Source organism: Diabrotica undecimpunctata, chromosome 3 (assembly GCF_040954645.1).
Source record: "Diabrotica undecimpunctata isolate CICGRU chromosome 3, icDiaUnde3, whole genome shotgun sequence".
Taxonomy (NCBI): Eukaryota; Metazoa; Arthropoda; class Insecta; order Coleoptera; family Chrysomelidae; genus Diabrotica; species Diabrotica undecimpunctata.
The window spans coordinates 92,289,710-92,311,485 of NC_092805.1; the positions used below are offsets into that span (position 1 = coordinate 92,289,710).

General features: G+C 33.0%; 2 protein-coding genes across 5 annotated transcripts in view; one reads left to right on the plus strand and one right to left on the minus strand.

Moving 5' to 3' along the window:
* Positions 1-21,776, plus strand: part of Cep135 (Centrosomal protein 135kDa) — a 218,125-nt gene that overhangs the window by 54,838 nt on the left and 141,511 nt on the right. For all 4 annotated transcript variants that reach the window (XM_072526296.1, XM_072526299.1, XM_072526297.1 and 1 more), the window contains 2 exons: positions 4,241-4,451; positions 5,144-5,259. In XM_072526296.1, coding sequence (XP_072382397.1) covers positions 4,241-4,451; positions 5,144-5,259 — 327 coding nt within the window. The remainder of the gene's footprint in view (positions 1-4,240; positions 4,452-5,143; positions 5,260-21,776) is intronic.
* Positions 7,088-21,776, minus strand: part of LOC140437057 (uncharacterized) — a 69,295-nt gene continuing 54,606 nt past the window's right edge. Inside the window, exons 2-6 of the mRNA XM_072526300.1 lie at positions 17,772-17,939; positions 16,264-16,460; positions 11,731-11,925; positions 9,854-9,996; positions 7,088-8,060 (exon numbers count right to left, since the gene is read on the minus strand). Coding sequence (XP_072382401.1) covers positions 7,399-8,060; positions 9,854-9,996; positions 11,731-11,925; positions 16,264-16,460; positions 17,772-17,939 — 1,365 coding nt within the window. The 3' untranslated portion in view covers positions 7,088-7,398. The remainder of the gene's footprint in view (positions 8,061-9,853; positions 9,997-11,730; positions 11,926-16,263; positions 16,461-17,771; positions 17,940-21,776) is intronic.

Genomic DNA, 21,776 nt, shown 5'->3' on the forward strand with positions numbered 1-21,776 from the left:
CAATACAAGATCTGCATTCCTTAAAATGAAACACCTTTGACTAATACAACTCTTTCAGTGGATACTAGACATCGAGTAGTGGAAACATATATATATATATATATATATATATATATATATATATATATATATACAGTGATGAGTGTCTTACCTCCCGGCTTTTTAACGTAAGAGATAGAAAACACAGTTACCTTGTAAAATAAAAAGAGATGAAACTCGTAGAGGTGAGAAATAATCGATAGAAACCTATAATTTACATTACATTACATTACATTACCACTATCGATAGTTTCAGACCTTTAGACGTTAGCTTCGAGCTAAATCACCTCGGTCATAATTATTATGTGTAACGTCGTATGTGTGACGTATTTCCATTTTTTAATTTCGCATAAAGTAAAAACTGATTGACCTCAATAAAGCAAAAATGTGAATAAAATAATTTAATTAATAGTGATTATTTAATCTAAAGTTTTAAATTATTAACCAAGAATAATTTCTACTATGATTTGAACAGCAGCAGAACAATAACCCAAACTGTCACTACATAATTATGAAAGTCTGGTGGATCAGAGTTCAAGGCACGATGTTCTCATCCAGGCGCTCAGGGTTCGAATCCAACATGGAGGTTTTACTTTTTTAAAAATTAAAATTTGAAATTATGCAGATATTATATCGTTTTGAGTTACTTTATTAGAAGTGTTTATAGTAAAACATGAAAATCTTATTGAAAAAACAATGTACTTTCGAAAATAAAGTAAAAATTCTTTAAACATAAAAGAACGTTCTAAATAAATGTACTTACAAAAAATGTTTAAATAGGTAGAAATTCTATAAAAATATTCTAAATAAACGTATTTTATTCTAATGAAATGTATTTACAAAAAATGTTCGAATAAGCCTCTATTAGCAGCAGAACAATAACCCAATGTATTATAAAAGTTTCGTCTAACATTAGTTAATGTTTCTGGACTAATACCTCTCATTGAATCAAAGATCTTTTCTCTTAATTCTTGGAGAGAATTAGGCCTATCGTCTTCAATTCCATATAGTTTGGACTTGATATATCCCCACATAAAAAAATCACAAGGTGCACGATCAGGTGATCTTGCAGGCCAAAAAATATCTCCGTGACCACTAATCAATCGATTAGGAAAAGTCGCACTGAGATATTTACTGACGATGCGAGAATTATGTGCAGGACAACCATCGTGTTGAAACCATATGAAATCGAAAGGTATTGGTAAATTACGAAGGGCTGGGACAATTTGATTTTGCAGAAGTTCCAAGTATTTCCGCCCAGTCAACATACCGTCTATAAAAAATGGACCAATGACATGATTCCCTATTATGCCTCCCAAACATTTACTTTTCGAGGACGCTGGGTACGAGCGACATAAATCTGACGAGGATTTCCTCGAGATCAATACCGAGCATTCATTGAATTGTGACGGCCATGCAATGAAAACGTACATTCATCGGTGAACAAAACGTTCTCTAAAATATGTTCATCTTGATGTGACATTTACATTGCAGTTTGACAAAATTCTAAACGTCTATATTAATCCACAGGGAATTGTTCGTTGGATTTATGAAGTTTATAGGGAGTTCCATCTTGGAGCTGGAGAATAAAGGGAATTCCATATTGTTCTCCGAGACGAGATGTTGATTGGGTAGGATTTTGCTCAATACTTGCACAAATCAAAGTGTTCCTTAGTTCCATATCTGGATTTACCTCCTTTCGTCTACGAACTCCTCTTGGAGCGAACACTGATCCATAAGTAAAAAAAATTACGGATAATAGACTGAATTGTTGATCGTGCTGGAGCCGGCCTATTTGGAAACATATTTACAAATTGTTGTCTAATCATGTTGTCTGATAATCCATTCACATGCCAGACAACAATTTGCACTTTTTCCTCGACCGTTAAAACCATTTTTACGAATTGTTTTTTCAATAAAAAGTTTATGTTTACCGTGCAAAAACACTTCTCGATATGTTATTTGATGGCTGAAGGCTTGATGATTTGGTTAGCTGTAAAGCAGGCAGCTGTTATCGCGCATCCATTCCAATGTTATCAATTGTTTTGAAAATCATTACCTGTACAGAGGAATTGATATTATCACTGAGAATTTAGTGATGGATTTGACATTAAACAGTCTTCACCGGATTATTTTGCATTCACAACTGAAGACTGTAAAACTGGAATTGAATTTGAATTATTTTGTATTTCTATTTTATAACATTGGAATAAGAATAAATAATTGTAATTAATGAGTTTTTAGAAAACTTGTTACCTAATATGTATCATATTTTTTATTATTTTTTGATTGAATAAAACAAAAATTTTATCCTTGGTGTGAATTGAACCCCAACCTTCTTGTCAATAGACCACGTCTCTAACTATTACACCAATTCCACATACAATAATTGTTTTTGGACAGAACATACCTACCTTTAGTTTAGTCAAATATTTCAGTTGAGTTATTTTTATTATTAACTAACTTGAAGAACTATAATTTAAAATCGCTACTAATTAATGTTTTTTACTATAATATATCTTAATTTATTCAATCATTTATTCTAACATCAGAAATTATTAAAATAAAATATTTTCGAGGTCATCCGTATAATTATGATTGACGTCAAATAGCCACGTCTAAAACTAGTTTAGCTCGTACTATCTACTATCTATCTACTATCTCACAACTTAATATATCTTCTATCCTTTCCGCCATTTTGCCGAGTGGTAAGACACTCATCACTATATATATATATATATATATATATATATATATATATATATATATATATAAATAACTAAACTAAACAATGAACAAAAAAGAACAAATCATCAGAACGATCAGTTTTATTTAGGTGAAACATCAAGGTCATTAAATGTTAGAATAAGTGAACATCAATCTTATATTAAAAATATGGATTTTGATAGGTCTTAAATATATAAGCAGGCAATGGACATAGGATTCAATGGAACGATTCAAGTATAGTCCTAGAAGAAACAGATGATAAAAAGATAAAATCAAAGAAGCGGCTCTAATTATGCTAAATGTGACCAATTGTGTCGCAAATTTCTCGGCAGAATGCAGTAGGATCTGGTTACCCATATTAAAAGAGCAAGTGAATAGAAGGAAAATACCACTATTAGTAAGTCAGTAACATATCAAGGATACATCATCATAGAAAATCAGAATTTGGTATTTATTGAAAGTAAACTAAATGTAAGACCAAATACTTACCATGTCGGGCTAGTATAATGAGGTTTTTTTCCTCATGATTTACTATGGAATCATTAACAAGAGAATGTTACTAAAGACGAATCACATGCTATGATTTTTCTGACGGATCTTACCTCTGAACTATCTTACAATAAAGTCATGCCAGGAACGCAACTCAGCAATATTGGCAATATTATTTTAAAGTCGTCTACTTTAAAATGTATAATATATGTCTGATTTATTAATATAAATGTGTCATATAAAATTAAATTATTAGAAGAATTTTTCTCCAAGTAACAAAAAACAAAATTTGTTTAATTTATTTATGTTTGTATTTTGAGAACGATTTCTGAACTGGAAATTGAAACGTCAATAAAATTATTTTAAACTTTAATTTTGGCTTATTTTTATTAAAATAGTAATTACTTGAAGATGCCATAAGAAAATAGCCTCAGAACATTATAAATAAACATTTAGAGTATGTTTCTCTTTCGAATATTTGTCAGACGCGAATGAAAACCTAATAAAGGATGGGGAAAAATGCTACACTGGTAATAATAAAACCAAGAGCTTCACTTACTGAAGGTGCTGCGCGGAACATCAACCGGCGCTGACCCAAGCGGGACGACCGATACAGCGCATTAAATAGACTGTGTCACTGAATGAAAATATTTTGCGCTGCTACTAAAGGTGGTCGGTCAAGAAAAGATTGACTATCGACACCTGTATGCAGACTAGGCGCTGCACTAGAAGCGAAGTCGAATGGGAGATTTCTAGTCAACCTGGTTCTACACAATATCTGTGTAGATTTTTCGGGCTGCTCCAGACCAAGAAGATCTTTATACCTCAGTTATTGTTTCTAGCGATTTCGCAAAATCTCTTAGGATATACAATTATTGTAATAGTTTATTAGACGTTCCGCTCTTTTTTGTATTAAAAAAAAAAAGAAAAATGAAAGTTATAAAATTGTTATATTTTATACTTACGACTTCATTTTAATTTTCAGAATACTTCATGATCAATCGAACCGAGCGTTGTCTGATACGCAATCCCAGCTTCTCCGAGCCGAAACAGAATTGCAGAGTTTACATTCCAAGATGAATCTTAGCCATCGGGAAACGTCCGGTTATGAAAGGGATATCGCTCGTCTACAAGGAGATGTGGAAGTTATGAAGAGTCAACTAAATAAGATTGATAAAGAAAAGGACGAGTTATTGGTAAGTCTATTTTTTAATTTTTACTGTAATAATTGATTGTTAGAAGATATGTATTTCGCTGGAGAATTCAGACATCCGCATTTTTTTCGATATTAACTCTATTCTAGTGAAAAATATCAGTTTATTGAAAGCGCCAAACCTCTTTAAAACTAAACGTAACGCGTATGTTTTGCTAGTGTCAATTTCCGGCCATGTCAAAAGGCCGAAATTTGCAACATTAATAGGAAACTATTAAATGTAATGTAAATAAAATGAACTAAATTTTAAATTAAAAAATTCATAATTCCGAACTGTTTACTTAAATTTTCAAAATGATATCTACCAACGTCCATACAATTATAAGTCGCTGTTCGATATTACGAAAAACATTTTAGAGCATTTTAGGGGTTACTAGATTACATGCATGCACTATTCGTTATCTTAATTCTTCCAATGCTAGATATAAATCCTGCTTTTTAAATTAACCCATATGAAGAAGTACAGGAGAGTTAAATAGGTGATCTTGCTCTCCGTCAATACATTATTACATACATTATACGTCAATATTTTTATTACATCAGACAGTACTTTGATTATTAAATTTCATCCATACCTAAATATTCTAGGGATTTATTATTTTTTATTTTCGACAAAAATAATATGCCAATATAGAAATTAGAAATATATATAAGTACATTATTATTTCTTTTTAGAATGTTGTGGACGATAAAACTGAGCAAATAGACAAACTAGAAAATCAACTTAAAGAAAAACGACATCAGATCAATGCTTTAGAAATAGAGAATAAAGAGATTAAGAGAAGACTGGGGTAAGTACTTTTTGGTTTAATATTTTTTATTTGCACCCTTTAAAAACAGCATAAAATTTATCCTTATATACTCTATGATATATTAAATAATACAAATTATATAAAGAAATACATATTTCATTGTACATTAGGACTAAACTGTGTTTGAGAATATATATTTTAAGATACATGATAGCAGTGTTGCTCCCTTTTTTTTTTTCTAGATGACTAAACGGACGATTTTATGTCTTTTTGATATCTTTTTGTCGTGTGTAAAGGCTAGCATAATATATACTTATTTTAACGTAACTCTCTAAAGCTGATATTAATTATCATATTTTCAGACTATGTTTTAAGGTTATTAGATTTTGTAGATCAAATTTTTATTTGTTTGATAAACATTTTTTTGGATAACATAATATACTTTGATAATTATAAAAGAGGTATTGTGTAAATCAAATGAATGTTGTTAATGATTTTTTTATTCCTGGGCTCACTCGGATTTCCTCCGATTTTCTCCGTTATTATAACATTTTGCAAAGTTTAAAGTGGAAATGGTCAGAGCAGGTTGCAAGACGTGAACAGTGACAATAGACAGGCGCATTTGTGGAACACTGCCCAGCCGATGGACAGATAATCTGAAGGTATTCAATCAACGTCTGAAGAGAGTTGTCACACACTGGAGAAGTGGATGTCTGTCAGACTGTGTACAAATTTTGATATGTGATGATGAATATTTCTTTATTATTCTCAGCTTATCAGTGATTTCACACATGTCACATCACTGATAAGCTGTATAGGATCACGTGACAATATGACGACCATCTGAATTGTTGGAGAGTTGGCCAAACTGGGGGTAACCACTGAAGAAATAAAAAATCACTGATCAGACACTTCTAAAAGTTCGTCAAAGAGTTTTCAAGGAGGTTTTTATTCTAAATAATAATCCTATAAAATATTTTCAATTATATATTATACACAGCACAGTACATGGAGTAAAATTGAAGAATTTAGAATTTGCTAAATATCAAAGATTTATATTAGCGATAGCTTTAATTTACCGTGAATAATATTTCTAAATAATATAATTCTTCGACCATTTTACCGTTCAGATGTCTACAGCTTTATTTAGTTTTTTATACCGAAAATATGACTTCCCATCTAATCGGCAAAAACCCTCTTAAGCCTACAGTCTGACTTTTTTAAAGACTCCGATCATTGATTATTTCATTTTAGTCAACTTTTTGGTCATTTACTTGACCGTCTTATTGGTTACCTGGTATTTTACAGCTAATCGGTGATATGTTACGTCAGTTCCTCTCTAAAGTATAGATAGGTCATCTATTTTTTTATTAAGCTTTCCTTAAATGTAAATCTAACCGACTGGTTAGTTCGAATCGAGCATTTCAAGGAATATTGTAGAGCTGCAGTTCCATACCTTGTGTACTAACACAAAATAATTACAAAAGCGACATTTGACAACAACTTATTTTAAAAAAATTATTTTTTCTGTTTTACGCGAGCAGTATGGTCATGTACTAATAAATTATTATCGACTAAAATCAACTTAATGTGAAATATGGGCTTGTTTTTTCTCACCTAATTCGATAAATTGTGGTTAATATGAAGGTAGAGCCACTCATTAATCGGCATTATCAAACCAGTGCCGCATCCAGGGTTTAACCCCCCTTCCCCCCCCCAGGACCCTATTCCGACACTGTTAATCACAAGTTTTAAGGACTCCAAATGGAGGTAGAATCATAAAAAAAATTTCGGTGACCAACCAAACCCCCCCCCCCCCCCCACTATTAATCGTGTTCGAGATTTAATTTTGATGGCAGCTAAAGGCTTGGAGACACCTGCTATGCAACGTTTCGATCCGACTACGATCATATTTCTGGACGAATGTATTACAGGGAATTGATAAGTATATTTATAATTGTTATATTAATTAGGCTTTCATAACAATAACATATTTGGTATAATAATTTGTCGGTTTCCTAGATTTTTATATAGAACTGACAGTAGCCGTAACAATTTTTCAACATGTTCCTGTTTAGATAATTTTATGTAAGATTCCATTAGAAAACAGAATAAAAATTAAATTTTTTTATTTCAAAATAATATATTTTGAACACATTTTAATTTATTGCCCTAATATTAAACCCTTATAACTGTAATTTCAGTACGATTTCCATTTAAATACTCAGCTAATACTACTGCAGGCGACATACATACACTAACAGTCTCATTTCCTATTGTCCTAACTTTTCGTGCATACCCTGGTATACACTCACACACTCCCAAACGTTCCTTCGAACCTGCCTCTAGTACTTCATCTCTTCCATTTCGTTTAGGAACTAACCAAGATCCCCTAGAACAGGGGCCTTGTGTATACATTTTATGGCACTGTCCTTTATAACGGATAAGTCCTTTGGAGCGATCACAGAGTTCGATCATTGGCTCACAATCTTTTTTAGCACACACGCACACTCCGTTGTAACTAATACCATCTATGGACGGTCGGGTGTCGAAGTCGAACGCTACTACTCGATTGATGGGACAAGGACCACGTATCCCTATTCGGTAGCATTTGTTTTCATCTGGAAAATAGAGGCTACCGCGTTCGCAAGGTTGGCGGATGCAGGTGTTTGAATCTAGAAGGATCTGGCCTTTGGCACAAGGACCTTTTGTGTATAGACGGTAACAAGACGTAGAGTTTTGGTAAGGAATGTACTTTGGTTTACAATGACAGGAGGCGTGGCTATCTGTAGGCAGCTGTAAGTCGTATTTTTGACCTGACGAACATGGACCAACTGTACCTAAAAATAGTTTTTAATATATATATATTTTTCTTTACTAACAATTAAAGCGTCATTTTCTTTAAGCTAATTTGTTTGCCTTACAGCGGCAGTACTCTTGACAATAGTACTTATTGATATGTCAAGAATATTCATTCCGTGCAGCTGAACAAGTATCGCCCTCTATTGGCTCTATTCTAATCTACACCATTGGGAACATTTATAATTCTGCAGTAATAAAATCAAAAATTTGTAATTAATCGTAAATATTGTCTGTGTATTAATTATCTTTATATAAATAACGTTATTGTAGTATTTATGTATTAGAAATAGATTTGTTGTCAGTTCAAAATTTGTATATTTTTACAAACACAAAGTTGCATTTATATTTTATAAACATTTTACTAGCTTATTATGTATATTTTCTGATCAATCATATAATAACAATTTATATATTTTTAATTTAATATAATACAAGTTTACTGTTGTAAGTATATAAATTATATTTATATATTATTATAATAGTATTATTGTTTTACGGAAACGTTTTATGAAACTAGTTAATACGTTGTAACAATATATGGAATTTAATTTACAGTAATCATTACATAAAAGTTTTTTTCTATATAAATTAAACATTTACTACACATTAAACATTTACTAAACACAAGACACATTTATTAGACGGAAAATTAGACCTTATAGCTGCAATCACAGCTTAGACACAAATGCGTGAGCATTTGTTCCTTATACTGTGCTGCAATGCACAATTCACATTGATGCTTTTTATGATTTTAACTCGGAAATCGATAAAAAGCAATCGCTTTTACTATTACTGTAGCAGTTTGCGATGTAACAAATATTACCTACTATGGTTTTGAACAATTATAATGTATAGTTAGTTATAAGTTATAAAAACCTTAGGTCGGCTTGCCATTATATTAAATTCAGTACTTAATTTAATATTAAAAATATTATATCTACAAATCGGATGCGCGCGCCGATTCAGTACTAAAAATTAGAGCAAGTTCTATTTTCTTGTACTAAAAATGATGAAATATTAACTTAAAGTGAGGTTATTCTCAACTGGTGGTAACAATTTTTAAACAAATTATTCATTCGTAAAAAGTTTTTATTTGCCAAAGGGTCTTCTACTAATAATTCATCATTCAACATATTTAATATTTCTTTGCATAAATGATTTTTTTTTCTAAGTATCATTATTAAAATTAAAGCTACTGCACATAATTTTAACTTCTTTTTTACCATCATTATTTACCTGTGTGTTTTGTTTACTCTAATCATAAAACAAACTTCATTGTTAGGTTATCAATGCAAAATTGGTAGAGTGTATGCTTACATGCTAATTAACATTACGATAGTTGTAAACACAAACCCACATTTTTCATACTAAATCGACTTGTAACTAATCTTTTTAGTACTGAAATCAGTAGATCAGTACTGAAATTAGCATAATCGCAAGCGGACCTTACGGTGATAATAAATTGGGCCGATATGAGCGCTTTAAACGTGTGGTATATCCCCTCCCTCAGCTGCACAAAACGCATATTCATCAAGAAGCTTAGCCTTTAGTCATTAAATAACTATTGCTGCCTATCTTTGTTTAAGCTTTCTTCTAGTTGGTGCTCTAATGAATAGATGTAGTTAATTGACACCAGTTTTTTTCCATGATTTTTAATACCTTACACATTTATTCGTTTATACGTCTATGTTACCCATAATTTTCTGAGTTTTTGTGAGAATTTTAATAATAAATATAAGTTGAAATTAAATTTTTTTGGTTAATGACATACCTAATTCAAAGCATTGTTGACTTTCTTGATGATAGTTCGGCAAGTTACTGAAACAATTACAGGTCTTTCCTGGAAGGAACAAATGGCCTTTCTCTTGACAAGGTCCTTTTGTGTAATGCTGGTAACAGCGATTGTCATAATATCTATAAGAGTAAAAAGTTTTAGTAAATTAAAATAAATAAACAAAGAGGCAAAAGAAGTTCCAATGTTAATGCTAAATTAGTTTAATAGCCTAATATATTTGCAATGTTGCATTTATACCATCGGCGGTATAAATGACCCGTCCTCTATTCTCAGCACCAGTAATGCTTTGATAAGTGATCAGTATAGTAGTGTACAGTAGAATGTAGGAAATAGGGAGACTGAGACCTCGGAAGCCCCGAAGAAGACTGCGAAGAGGATGTCGAAAGCTCGGCGCTATGATATTCAACGCGGTTCAACCCGGAGACTTGTGAGCTTAATTCCTGTAATAGTATAAATCTCAGCACTAGGTTTAATTGTACTAACCGCGGAAACCTTTAAGAATAGGAACTATTATAAATAAGGTAAAAAAGTAACCTGTTAAAGTTCATTCGTTTACCAAATTCCCATCAGTAAACATGAGCACGTGTTGATATTCGCCGTCTCATTCGTCAAGAGGCTATTAAATATAATTTATTACCTTAAGCGAGACAGATTCTCATGTTACAGATCCCAACTTGCCAGCATTTTAAATTCAAATTGTATCGTGTTGATTTTTAAGTTATATATTGTGTTATATTTATGTTATAGTTATTGTTAAGTTATTTACTAGTCGTGTTATTTTTTAGAGTTTAGTTTAATTGTAATATAATGATTAAATTTCAAGAAATTCTTACACTAACTCATTGCATCTCAGATTGAGGGCTCTAAGATGTTACATATTTTCTATCTTACTATACGGAATGGAAGCTTGGACATTGAAGAAACAACACATAAGGAAAATAGAAGCGTTCGAAATGTGGTGTTACAGAAGAATATTAAAAATTCAGTGGGTTCAAAGGATTACCAATGCTGAGGTACTACGACGTCTAAATAAGGAGTTAGAAATTATGAACAGCATAAAAAGAAGAAAACTAGAATATTTGGGTCACATAACCAGAGGAGAAAAATATGAGCTGCTGAGAATTATTATGCAAGGGAGGATCCAAGGAAGAAGAAGCATAGGAAGAAGGCGCATCTCCTGGCTGAAAAACCTTAGAGAATGGTTTAACTGTAGTTCACTACAACTTTTCAGAGCAGCAGCTAACAAAGTGACCATAGCCGTTATGATATCCAACCTCCGATAGGAGATGGAACTTTAAGAAGAAGAAGAACAGTTTCAAAAGTAAATATTTTTAAAAATCATATGATACATAGGTCGTACATCAGTACGACCCTGTTTGGCTTACACGTGGTTCTATTGACGATTGGGAATTTGTAAAATGAATAGGACTTTGGCCCGGCAGGTCTCTCACAAGTTGTTTGAGTTTTATGGACCTCAATAACCAAAACATCTATGTTTCCTGCAGTCGGTTCGTTGGGCTTACCAGTAAAAAGTAAAGCGTTTTGACCGGTTTTGAAGATAAATACTTGATACATGTTTAAAGGTTTTAAATGGCGATTTAGAAATGTTGATTTACTAATTTGTTGCTTAGAAAACTGTAAAAATCCTAAGAATTGTAAATTATTATTAAATGTTAATAACTATTGTAAAAATGAACCTGTAACCTATTTTACTATTTTATTGTAACTGTTTTAGAGTATTAAAAATAGAGTCACAGAGTCACCGTTTATAGAGAGACAACCTACATTTTTACGATTCCGCTTTTTTTTCCGAATTTTTTATTTCTAAATATTTTTTCATCTTCTGTACGTACCTATATTCTTGTAATTGAGTTTCATCACAACTACATAACGGGATCTTTGATTTGGAATCTTCGATAATCAATTGTCCTTTGGCACAAGGTCCTCTACTAAATGTTTTGTAACATTTTCCGTCTTTGGGCCAGTAGATTTCATTCCCTTTAGAACACGCCTTCATCTGCTTACATGTGCCCCATTGTCTCTTAGAGCTAAAAAATGAACCTGACGAAAATTAACTGAATAGATAAACAAAAATGATGAAAATGACTAAACGTTAATCGATTGTAGCTAATTTGTTTATATAGAACATATTTAATAGGTATTAGTTATATTCTTAAGCTGACCATTAAAATGTACGCGTGTGTATTTATAAAAACTATGTAGTCAATTTTAATAAAGATTTTTTTAACAAGAACTACGTGGCTAATGAAAAAATATAGGAGTAAAGAAACCACCGTTCATTTATTATCCATTGATCTTGAAAAAGCACATGATACAGGAACCTGAAGTGTTTTGTGATGGGCACTGAATAAAAAGGAGTTCCGGAGATTATTATTATTTTTTAAGTTATAAAAGATGTTTATGATGTATACGACATAGCAATGGAGAAATATATTTAGATTTATGCAGTAGATCGATTACTACCACCTAAGCAGTTCTCTAACTATTCAGAGCAGCAGCTTCTAAGATCAGAATAGCCATGATGATTGCCAACCTCCGTCGCGGAGATGGCACGTGAAGAAGAAAAAGCAGTTCTCATCCTTCTTCTTGGTTCAATTTCCTGACCGGGATGAGTGGATAGAACGAGAGCCTGCACTCATCCGACGAAGCCTGCTCGCCTGGTTCACGGATGGGTCCAGAATGGACAAGCGGGCAGATGCTGGAGTATTTGGTAGCGGAATCGGATTTGAATCTGGCCAGGCTGTAGGCTTCCATGGATCAGTCTTTCAGGCCGAGATCTTTGGGATCCTAGTATGTGCTCAGAAGATAATAGCCTAGATGATAGGACCTTCTCTATCTACTCTGGCAGTCAAGCAGCGCTAAGGGCTTTGGAAGCGCCCAAAGTCAGCTCTAAGCTGGTTCTAGAGTGCAAGAGAGCATTTGCTGATATTGCGCTGGCCAATAGGGTTAACTTGGTATGGGTACCGGGACACACAGGCATGGGAGGGAACGAACGGGCTGACGCCCTCGCAAGACAGGGCTCAACCACTCTGCTGGTGGGACCCTAACCTGTGATTGTAGTGCCCTTCAGTACTGATCGGGTTAGTCTCAAAAAGCTTCTTCTGCTGAGGTCCCATAACTCCTCTCCCGCCAGTTGTGGAGGTATGAGACAGGCTAGGCTCCACATAGTGGGACATGCTGGTGGTCAGTATCCTTACTGGTCACTGTAGACCTGCATCTGCTTGGATTGGCGCACGGTGCCATCTTTGTAATGAGGAGGAGGAAACTCCTCACATGTCCTCTGGAAATGCCCGGCACTGGCCTATCAGAGGTGGCAGATCCTGGGTTGGGCCTTTATGCAACCGAGCCAAATGAGGGCTTGTGGCTTTCTGTAAGGCCACAAGGTTACTAAATTGGAGCCCCTGCTGATTATAGAGATAGAAAAACTCCGAAGACTAGGTCCTTATGGGCCTAGTCCGTATGATAGGGTTGATACAACGGACCCGTCTTAGGAGGTCTACGTGTCTTAAGTACTCACAAATGGACTCTGTCCCGATCTATCATAACCATAACCAAAACCAATCACCTAATCAAGTGATTTTTTCAAACTAGAAAAAATTGAGATTCGGTTATAAAAATTTTAAAATAGGACATGCACTGGGACTGTTTAATGAAAACTTAAGCTTCAGACTCTAAATCAGAAAATGTGAAATAGTCAACCGTAACTTGCATTGTTGGTAACAGGTGGCAAACACTTTTCGGAGACTGCCAAAACCATATGTTACGAATCTACTAGAGCTTTTGTGTTAAAATTGTAGCATATAAACTCACTTTGGTAAACGCTCCTGAATATGGTATATGGGCTTAAGTTGTCATCCTACATTACTAATATGATCAAAGCTGTGATGTGACCTAACCCATCAAATCGTACAATGCATTTTGTAGAGGTAGCTGGCGCACGTTTGTTTGGTGTAGATAATAGTTTAAAACTACTTGCGTAACATATAATAATATTGTTACATTGCATAGAAAAGTTACTTTAGGGAAGATATTGGCCACTTACCGAATAATATAAATATGCAGTCGATGCTTTATGCAAAAAATATTTTCCTTCTAACTTTTACTTTCTTAAGACCTCGGGTAGTAAATAACAGTCAGACAGAATTGGATTTTCTGAAGACATTTATTTTGATCTAAATAGATAAAATGTTGAAATCATTTCGTTGTTTCTAAATCATATAAATTCTACATGTACATATTCGGCTTTAGTAGACTTTAGAAGGATAGTGTGATGATATTTGACCCGTGAATAATAAATCGTCGTTTAGGAAATTAATCAGAAGTCACGTTCATTTCTCAGCACGAAATGAATGTCTACAGAAGGACATGTGCGATTCAACACAATATACGGCAAAGGAAGCTCGGTGACTACATTCAGCGTATGTTTTCGCCGCGCCGGCAGGACAGGGAATTATCGATTTCCTTCAACTCACAAAATCGACGGAATGGAACACGTTCAACACACCTGTTCCTATAGGTAGGTAGGTAGTCTTCGTTCAATGCACCAAGAATGACCACTAATGGATTTCTGCTCGGTCTTTTACATAGCCAATGACGATATAAAAACTTCTTCTTCTTCTTCTTGTGCCACTCCTATCGTAGATTGGAAATCATCAAGGCTATCCTTGATTCCGGATTCCGTTTTCCATCTATTTTTCCTTGCATTATATTTTGTAGTAATGCGTATTTATGTTCTCTCATCAGGTGACCCAAATATTCGAGTTTTCTTCGTTTGATCGTTGACAAAATTTCTGGGTCTTTTCCTATCCTTCGCATTACTTCAAAGTTTGTGACTCTTTCAAGCCAACTTATCTTCAGCATTCGACGGTAGCACCACATCTCGAAACTTTCAATATTTTTTATGTTGTTCTGTTTGAGAGTCCAGGCCTCTACACCGTATAATAGCGTGTTAAATACGTAGCCCCTTAGCATTCTTAATCATAGAGGGATGCTTATATCTCTGTTGCAGAAGAATTTCCTCATCTTTATGAAGCTGACCCTGGCAATTTCGATACGTCTTTTTATGTCATTGTTTTGGTCTCCAGTTTCGTTCATTGAAGTCCCCAAGTATTTGTAACTTTCAATTTAAATGCCGTTTATACTAATACGTGCTGGTTGTGCCATGTTCTTACTGAAGACCATATACTTGGTTTTTTTTGATATTGATACTTATGCCATAATTCTTGCAGGCAATTATTTACAACCTCTCCATTGATTACGATTCCTTCGTTTGCTTGCAAAAGGGTTTCCTGGCAGATGCTTTCACTATAAACATTAAATAGCAGCGGTGACAAAATGCATCCCTGTCGTACTCCTCTACGTATTTCTATTGCTTGTGATATCTCATTTTCTATTTTGATGTTAGCTTTCTGATTCCAATATAGATTGAGAATTATTCGCAGATCTTTATTATCTATGTCCTTTCTTTTAAGAATGTCTCTTAGCTTATCATGGCGTACTCTGTCAAACGCTTTTTCAAAATCGATAAAACATGCATGTACTTCCTAATTAACGTCTAGGCATCTTTGTGTAAGAACATTCAAACCGAAGAGAGCTTCTCGAGTACCTAGTTTCTTTCTGAACCCCATCTGTGTATCACTAATATCTGAATCCAACTTTTGATAAACTCGGTTGTGGATGACTTTCAGAAATATCTTTAGTAGATGGCTCGTTAAAGATATTGTTCGGTGTAACGAATGTAGACAACAGCCATTCTTGAGGTATAATACCAGTTTTGTATATTGTGTTAAATAAAGTGCAATATTATACCTATTGAGTCATCATTCAAGAGCTTTAGCAATTCAGTAGGAACCTCATCAGGTCCATTTGCCTTTCCAGTCCATAACAACATGTTCTGTTAAATACATAGGCATACTCAAGATAAGAGTATATAATCGTCACCACTTAAAACTTTAAAATAGTCGTACTTTGTTAATAAATGTTATGAAATTTTAGAAAACAGAAAATATCGATATCTGCCTAATATAAAATGAAGTTCCATGAAGTATCTGTTAACTCACACCAACAATCAGTTACATATATTGATTACTTACGTGCATTAGTATTATCTATTATATCTAATGAAAATGAACCACAATTTTAATTCAAAATACTTAATATGTGATATTTCGATTTTCACCTCGGTAATCCTATACGTTTGCTTCGATTTTCGAAGTGTAAATCGAAACGTCAATATAATATAGATTTATATAACATTGTTGTTTATTCCTGTTAAATATTAAAATAATATAAAAATGCTACAAGAAAATAGTTGAACTTCCCATAGTAAGTTTTTTAAGAATTTTAAACTAATTTTTCCTACTTACTTTTCACTTTTGTATTTTGTATCAGGTCCAAAATAAAAACCCTCATTACAGGGACCTGCGCTAAATAGCGGGTAACATTCACCGTTTGTTGCTGATTGAGCGGTTTGGGGTACACATTTACATTCTGCAGATAAGTTCTTACCGGATTTGCTAAGAGATGGCGTCAATTCCATACCGTTCGGGCAAGGATGACCAACCTAAAATTAAACAATAAATGTGTGAAGAAAACTCCAGTGAAGTAGCGTTATTATGTAATTCTGTATATCTACCCTTGATTCTTTTTTGTAAAGGCATGATTATACAATTTTTAATACTGCTATTCTCAATTTAATTTTTTTTAATAGTGAAATGATACACGAATAGAAAAAATAAAAGTAAATATTAATAACATTAAACTATTCGTTTCTTTATCCAAGCTAACTGCTAGGATACAACATGCCAGTCAACCACTGTAAAGGGCAGTATGAGGCTGTTTTCAAGGAAAAGATTTATCAACTCAACAACTGTGGTCGATAGGTGCCTTAAATATATAAATTGCATGAAGGAAGAAGTAATTTCCGTAAATACTTTTAGGGAAATACTCCTACAATATTTCAGGCAAAATACTAGCAAAAAATGTTTTTTCAAGTTTGCCCAATTTTTGCTCAAGTTTATCTGAAAAACTGACTCAATTTGGCAAAAATATTTATTGCCTCTGACAGACAATTTGTACTGAAGACTCTTATGTATGCTTAACAGGTTGTAACTGCAAACTATTCGTTAAGCAACTGACGGAACAAAAGTATTTACGAGGCCAAACGATCCCCTTTAAATCGATAATTTACATTTCATGTGGTTTCGTAAAATCTTAGGCAAGATAGATGCACGTTATGTTATGCTAGACACCATTTTAGAATCCCAATCTTCGAATAAAGATTGTGAAGATCAAAATAGCCCACGAAAACTTCGCCGAACTGACGAACTCTTTGACTCCACAAACTCATAAGTCCACATTATCTTCAACAAAGATCTTTGACAAACGAATTCAAGGATTCATCAGGCGAAGGGGAGACCCATCATAACATTGAAATAGAATTATACTTACAACGGAAGATTCAACCCAATGTGGATTTTTTAGAATTTTTAAAATATTGCAGTGATCTACCTCTACTAAACAAATTAGCTAGTCGAATTTTAAATGTACCTGCTAGCTCTGCTTCTTCAGAGAGATTGTTTTCTTGTGCGGCCCAGATTGTGGAAGAGCGATGTACCAGGTAATTATCCGATAATTTGGATTAATTATTATTTTTGAATACCAATTATGATTTGGGTTTGTTGTACTAAATAATGTTTTTAAGAGATGAATTAAATTTGGATTAACCTTAATTTATGCATTTTATATAACTTGGCTCTTGACTCACGTGTTCGTGAGTGAACTGAATTTAGAATAACTCACCTGCGTGAGCGGGCGTGAGTAAAATTAAGTAACCATGAGTGGGCGTGAACAGGAATGGAAAACGTTTGTTTACCTGAAATATTTTGTAGCATTTTCCATCTGGCGGCCAAAATAGTAGTTGCCATCCAAGAGGATGCGAGGCACATGGGTTTAGTTTTGGATTTGCCCAGGGCGGCGGCATAACTGCTCCTTTTGCGTATTGAAATAAATGTAAGAGGAGATTTAGAAGAAAAAACCATATCTGAAACAAATATAAAAGTAATAATTAATGTAGAGCCCAAATATAGAAGATGAGAAATAGACTTCTGTTCATAATGGTCAATCGAATGCATGAGATGTGTTGCTTTAAAAATAGTATAATGAGTAATAATGATCTACATTTTTGTCAGTTTACTTTAGTTTAAAACCATTATAATTAGTGTACAATAATAATAACAAGGAATTAAAAAAAAAACGGTAAAGGAAACATAAAATAAAAAAAAAATGAAAAAAATATGTGAAGTGGTGAAACGAATAATTAAGTCACAACTTTAAATTGCATGATCCAAACGATAAAATATTAATCCTTTAACACATATTTTATAATCTTTCGATTTAAAATTGAAAAATGGATTTTTACTTATACAGGGTGTTTCATTGATACATGTAGAAATGTTAACTGCAGATAGCGTACACTTAATAGGTGAAAAGTACCCCATATTTAACGAGTCTTACTACTTTAAGAATACATATAGAGAAAGCAAGAGCTGCATTTTAAGATGAAGAAAATGTTATATGGAAAATATATTATTTTGAGACTGAAAATTAAATTTGCAAGATGTTATGTGTTCTCGATTCTTTTATATGGTGTCGAAGGTTGGACTTTACCGGATACTCTTTTAAGAAAACTTAAAGCTTTTGAAATCTGTATGTATTGGAGAATTCTGGGAATAAGTTAAGTAGATAGAGTTCGTAACAAGGTTGTTATGGGAAAAGTTACGGAAGTGGTTAGAACAGTTAAAAATCGCAAACTGGAATATTTTGGCCAGATTATGCGTCAAAAAGAGAGATATAATATACTTAATTTAATATTACAAGGCAAGATAGATGGAAGAAGAGGGCCAGGTCAAAGAAGAACATCAAGGCTTAGAAACCTGAGGGAATGGTTTAACATTTCCTCTGTATCCATTTTCCGAGCTGCCGTCAACAACACCAAGCCAATAGCCAGCGCACGATAATCGAGCAGGACACAGGAAGAAGAAAACCACTTTAATAACCACGATACAGGGTGTTTTATCTATTTTGTCAATATTTTTAGGTGGTCATAACTTGTAGTAAACCCAGTATATTAATTAACTGGGAGAACAAAAAGTGAACGATTCCATTCAAAATGTTCTGCTGTTTTCAAATTTTCAAACACATTTTAAAAATTATGATATGCACGGTGTTAAACCTCAAAAGAAATTACTTAATTTTCAAAGACGGTCCTGTATTTCGATATAGGTAAAGAGATTAGTTGATTGTCCTTTTTAAGTGAAACATATATTCTACATATGATCTAATTATACTGAGTTCAGTACAAATTATGACTATCTTAAAATTTTGATAAATTAGATAAAACTTAGTATATTAGTATATTGGTTATTATAGTATATAGTTAATTGAGTAAAAAAGATATCAAAATGGTCACTGGCCTTCTCACTGGTCGCTGCCCTCTGAGATATCATCTCAAGAAGATGGACAAATCAGATAGTGAGAACTGTCGTTTCTGTCACAATGGAAAAGAAACGGCAGAACATATACTATGCAACTGCGTAGCTCTGTTCTGCAAAAGACTAAAATTCCTAGGAGAGGTCAGTCTGGCGTCCTCTGACATAGGAAACAAGTCACCTAGGAAGCTAATCAACTTCATCAGAAGTATTGGCATTCTAGAGTTTAACTAAATTAAGGTATGCACAAAAGATCTCTATAGGTCGAAGTGCGGTGAGGCCGCATCGCCTTAACGACCTCACATAATCTAATCTAATCTAATCTAATATAGGTTATTACAGCAGTAAGACCCATTAAATATGGGGTTTTTGAAATCTTCTAACTGTGCTCTATCTGCAGTTAAAGTATATGACGTTATGCGTAACTGCAGTTAACGTTTTTATGTACATTTACCAATGAAACACTGTGTGTTTCATTGGTAAAATTTCCTTGTTTGACAAATATTTGTTTTTGGATTTTTTCTGTTGCAAAAATTAACACAAGCAAGTGTGGAAAAATGTCAGTGGTTGGGTACATTGTTCAAAGGAAAAAAAATATACACAAAATAATTAGTTTTTGTGGAAATAACTGGAACAATTCTTAGTCTTATAGAAACTAACTAACACAGTTCTCATTTTATAATTAACTGGAATGTTTTAGTCGTTTTAAAAGTGAATTTATAAAAGACGGGAAATTTTAAGGCATGTATGTTTAGTCATGGTAACCACGGATCTTTTTGAAGACCCAAATCAACTTGATCGCTTAAGAGACCCGGCTCAGTAATTCGTATTTCGGATCATGTACTGATGGAACTATCGTCTTAAAAATATAGATAGATTGATATATAGATGCTGAAAGCTGTTGGACCGTACCCTTAATGCCTACATGTCTCACTAATGTCTAGAGCCTGACCCACTACTCTGAGCCGCGTAATGCAGGTTGTCTATTATGAATTTGAATCGGGGAAATTATTGACAGACTTGCGCATGACGTCCGACATCGGATAATCATTTTTTACTAAAATAGATGTTATAATAATTATTTTTCTTCCAAAAACGAATTGTTATTAGAACAGGCAATTTTAGTTCTATCATATAATGATTTAATGACTCCCTTTTTAACATTTATGTTGTGATTTGATTTATAATTTAGATATATGTTGATAAATAATTTTTATATGACTGTGCTGAATAATGTATTTCGAAACGGGGAAATTATTCATTTATAGATATTACAAAGAAAAGGTCTCTAAAACGTTTTTGAGCAAGCCAAAAAAATCACATTATAAGGCATGACTGAATCAAATATGTAGCACTTTTTTGTAGATGTATTATTCAAAAACAAACTGAAAAGTTATTACTATAAACAGGGATCTGTATAGCTGTGGCTATGCTTGACTTAAATAAAACAACGATTAGATAAAAAAAATCACAAATTTCATTAAAATTATCTATATTTTTTAAATGTTAATATAATTTGGTACATTGATTTGTATATGTAATATTTTCCAAGTAAGTTTTTATATAAATAAATAGTCTATATATAAATGTACCATTAGATAAAACTTTGAAAACAATTAGGACCAAATTACAAAATGATAGATTAACAACTAGAACCAAATTAAATGTATCAGCTATAACGGAACTGTTGACATTATCTACTGACAACACTTATTTTCATCTAAACAAAGATTTCTATAAACAAAATTTTTGGGCTGTGCTTTAAATCCATTATTAGCTAATATATCGATGGAAGACTTCAAAACAAATATTCCTAATCAAAATTTAAAGCCCACAATACGTTGGAAATATGTAGATGATCTGTTGGACACACTTCTGATTAATATAAATAAAAGATAAAAAGGAGGAGTCAATAAAACTTACAATGGAAAAGAAATAAAATAAATCGTTGCCTTTTCTGGATGTTTTAATCTCAAAGGAAAATAGTGAATATGGGACTATGTATACAAAAAACCAACACATATATGAACATATATCCAAATTATAAATCAAATCACAACATAAATGTTAAAAAGGGAGTCATTAAATCATTGTATAATAGAACTAAAATTGCTTGTTCTAATGACAATTCGTTTTGGAAGAAAAATAATTATTAACATCTATTTTAGTCAAAAATGATTATCCGATGTCGGACGTCATGCGCAAGTCTGTCAGTAATTTCCACGATTTAAATTCATAATAGGCAACCTACATTACGCGGCTCAGAGTAGTGGGTCAGGCTCTAGACATTAGTACATGTCTCATCCACCATAGACTTCAAATTTTTATAAATAATGTTTTGTATAATTCACAACTATATATCTTCTTCGCCAGATACGATGCGATGTATG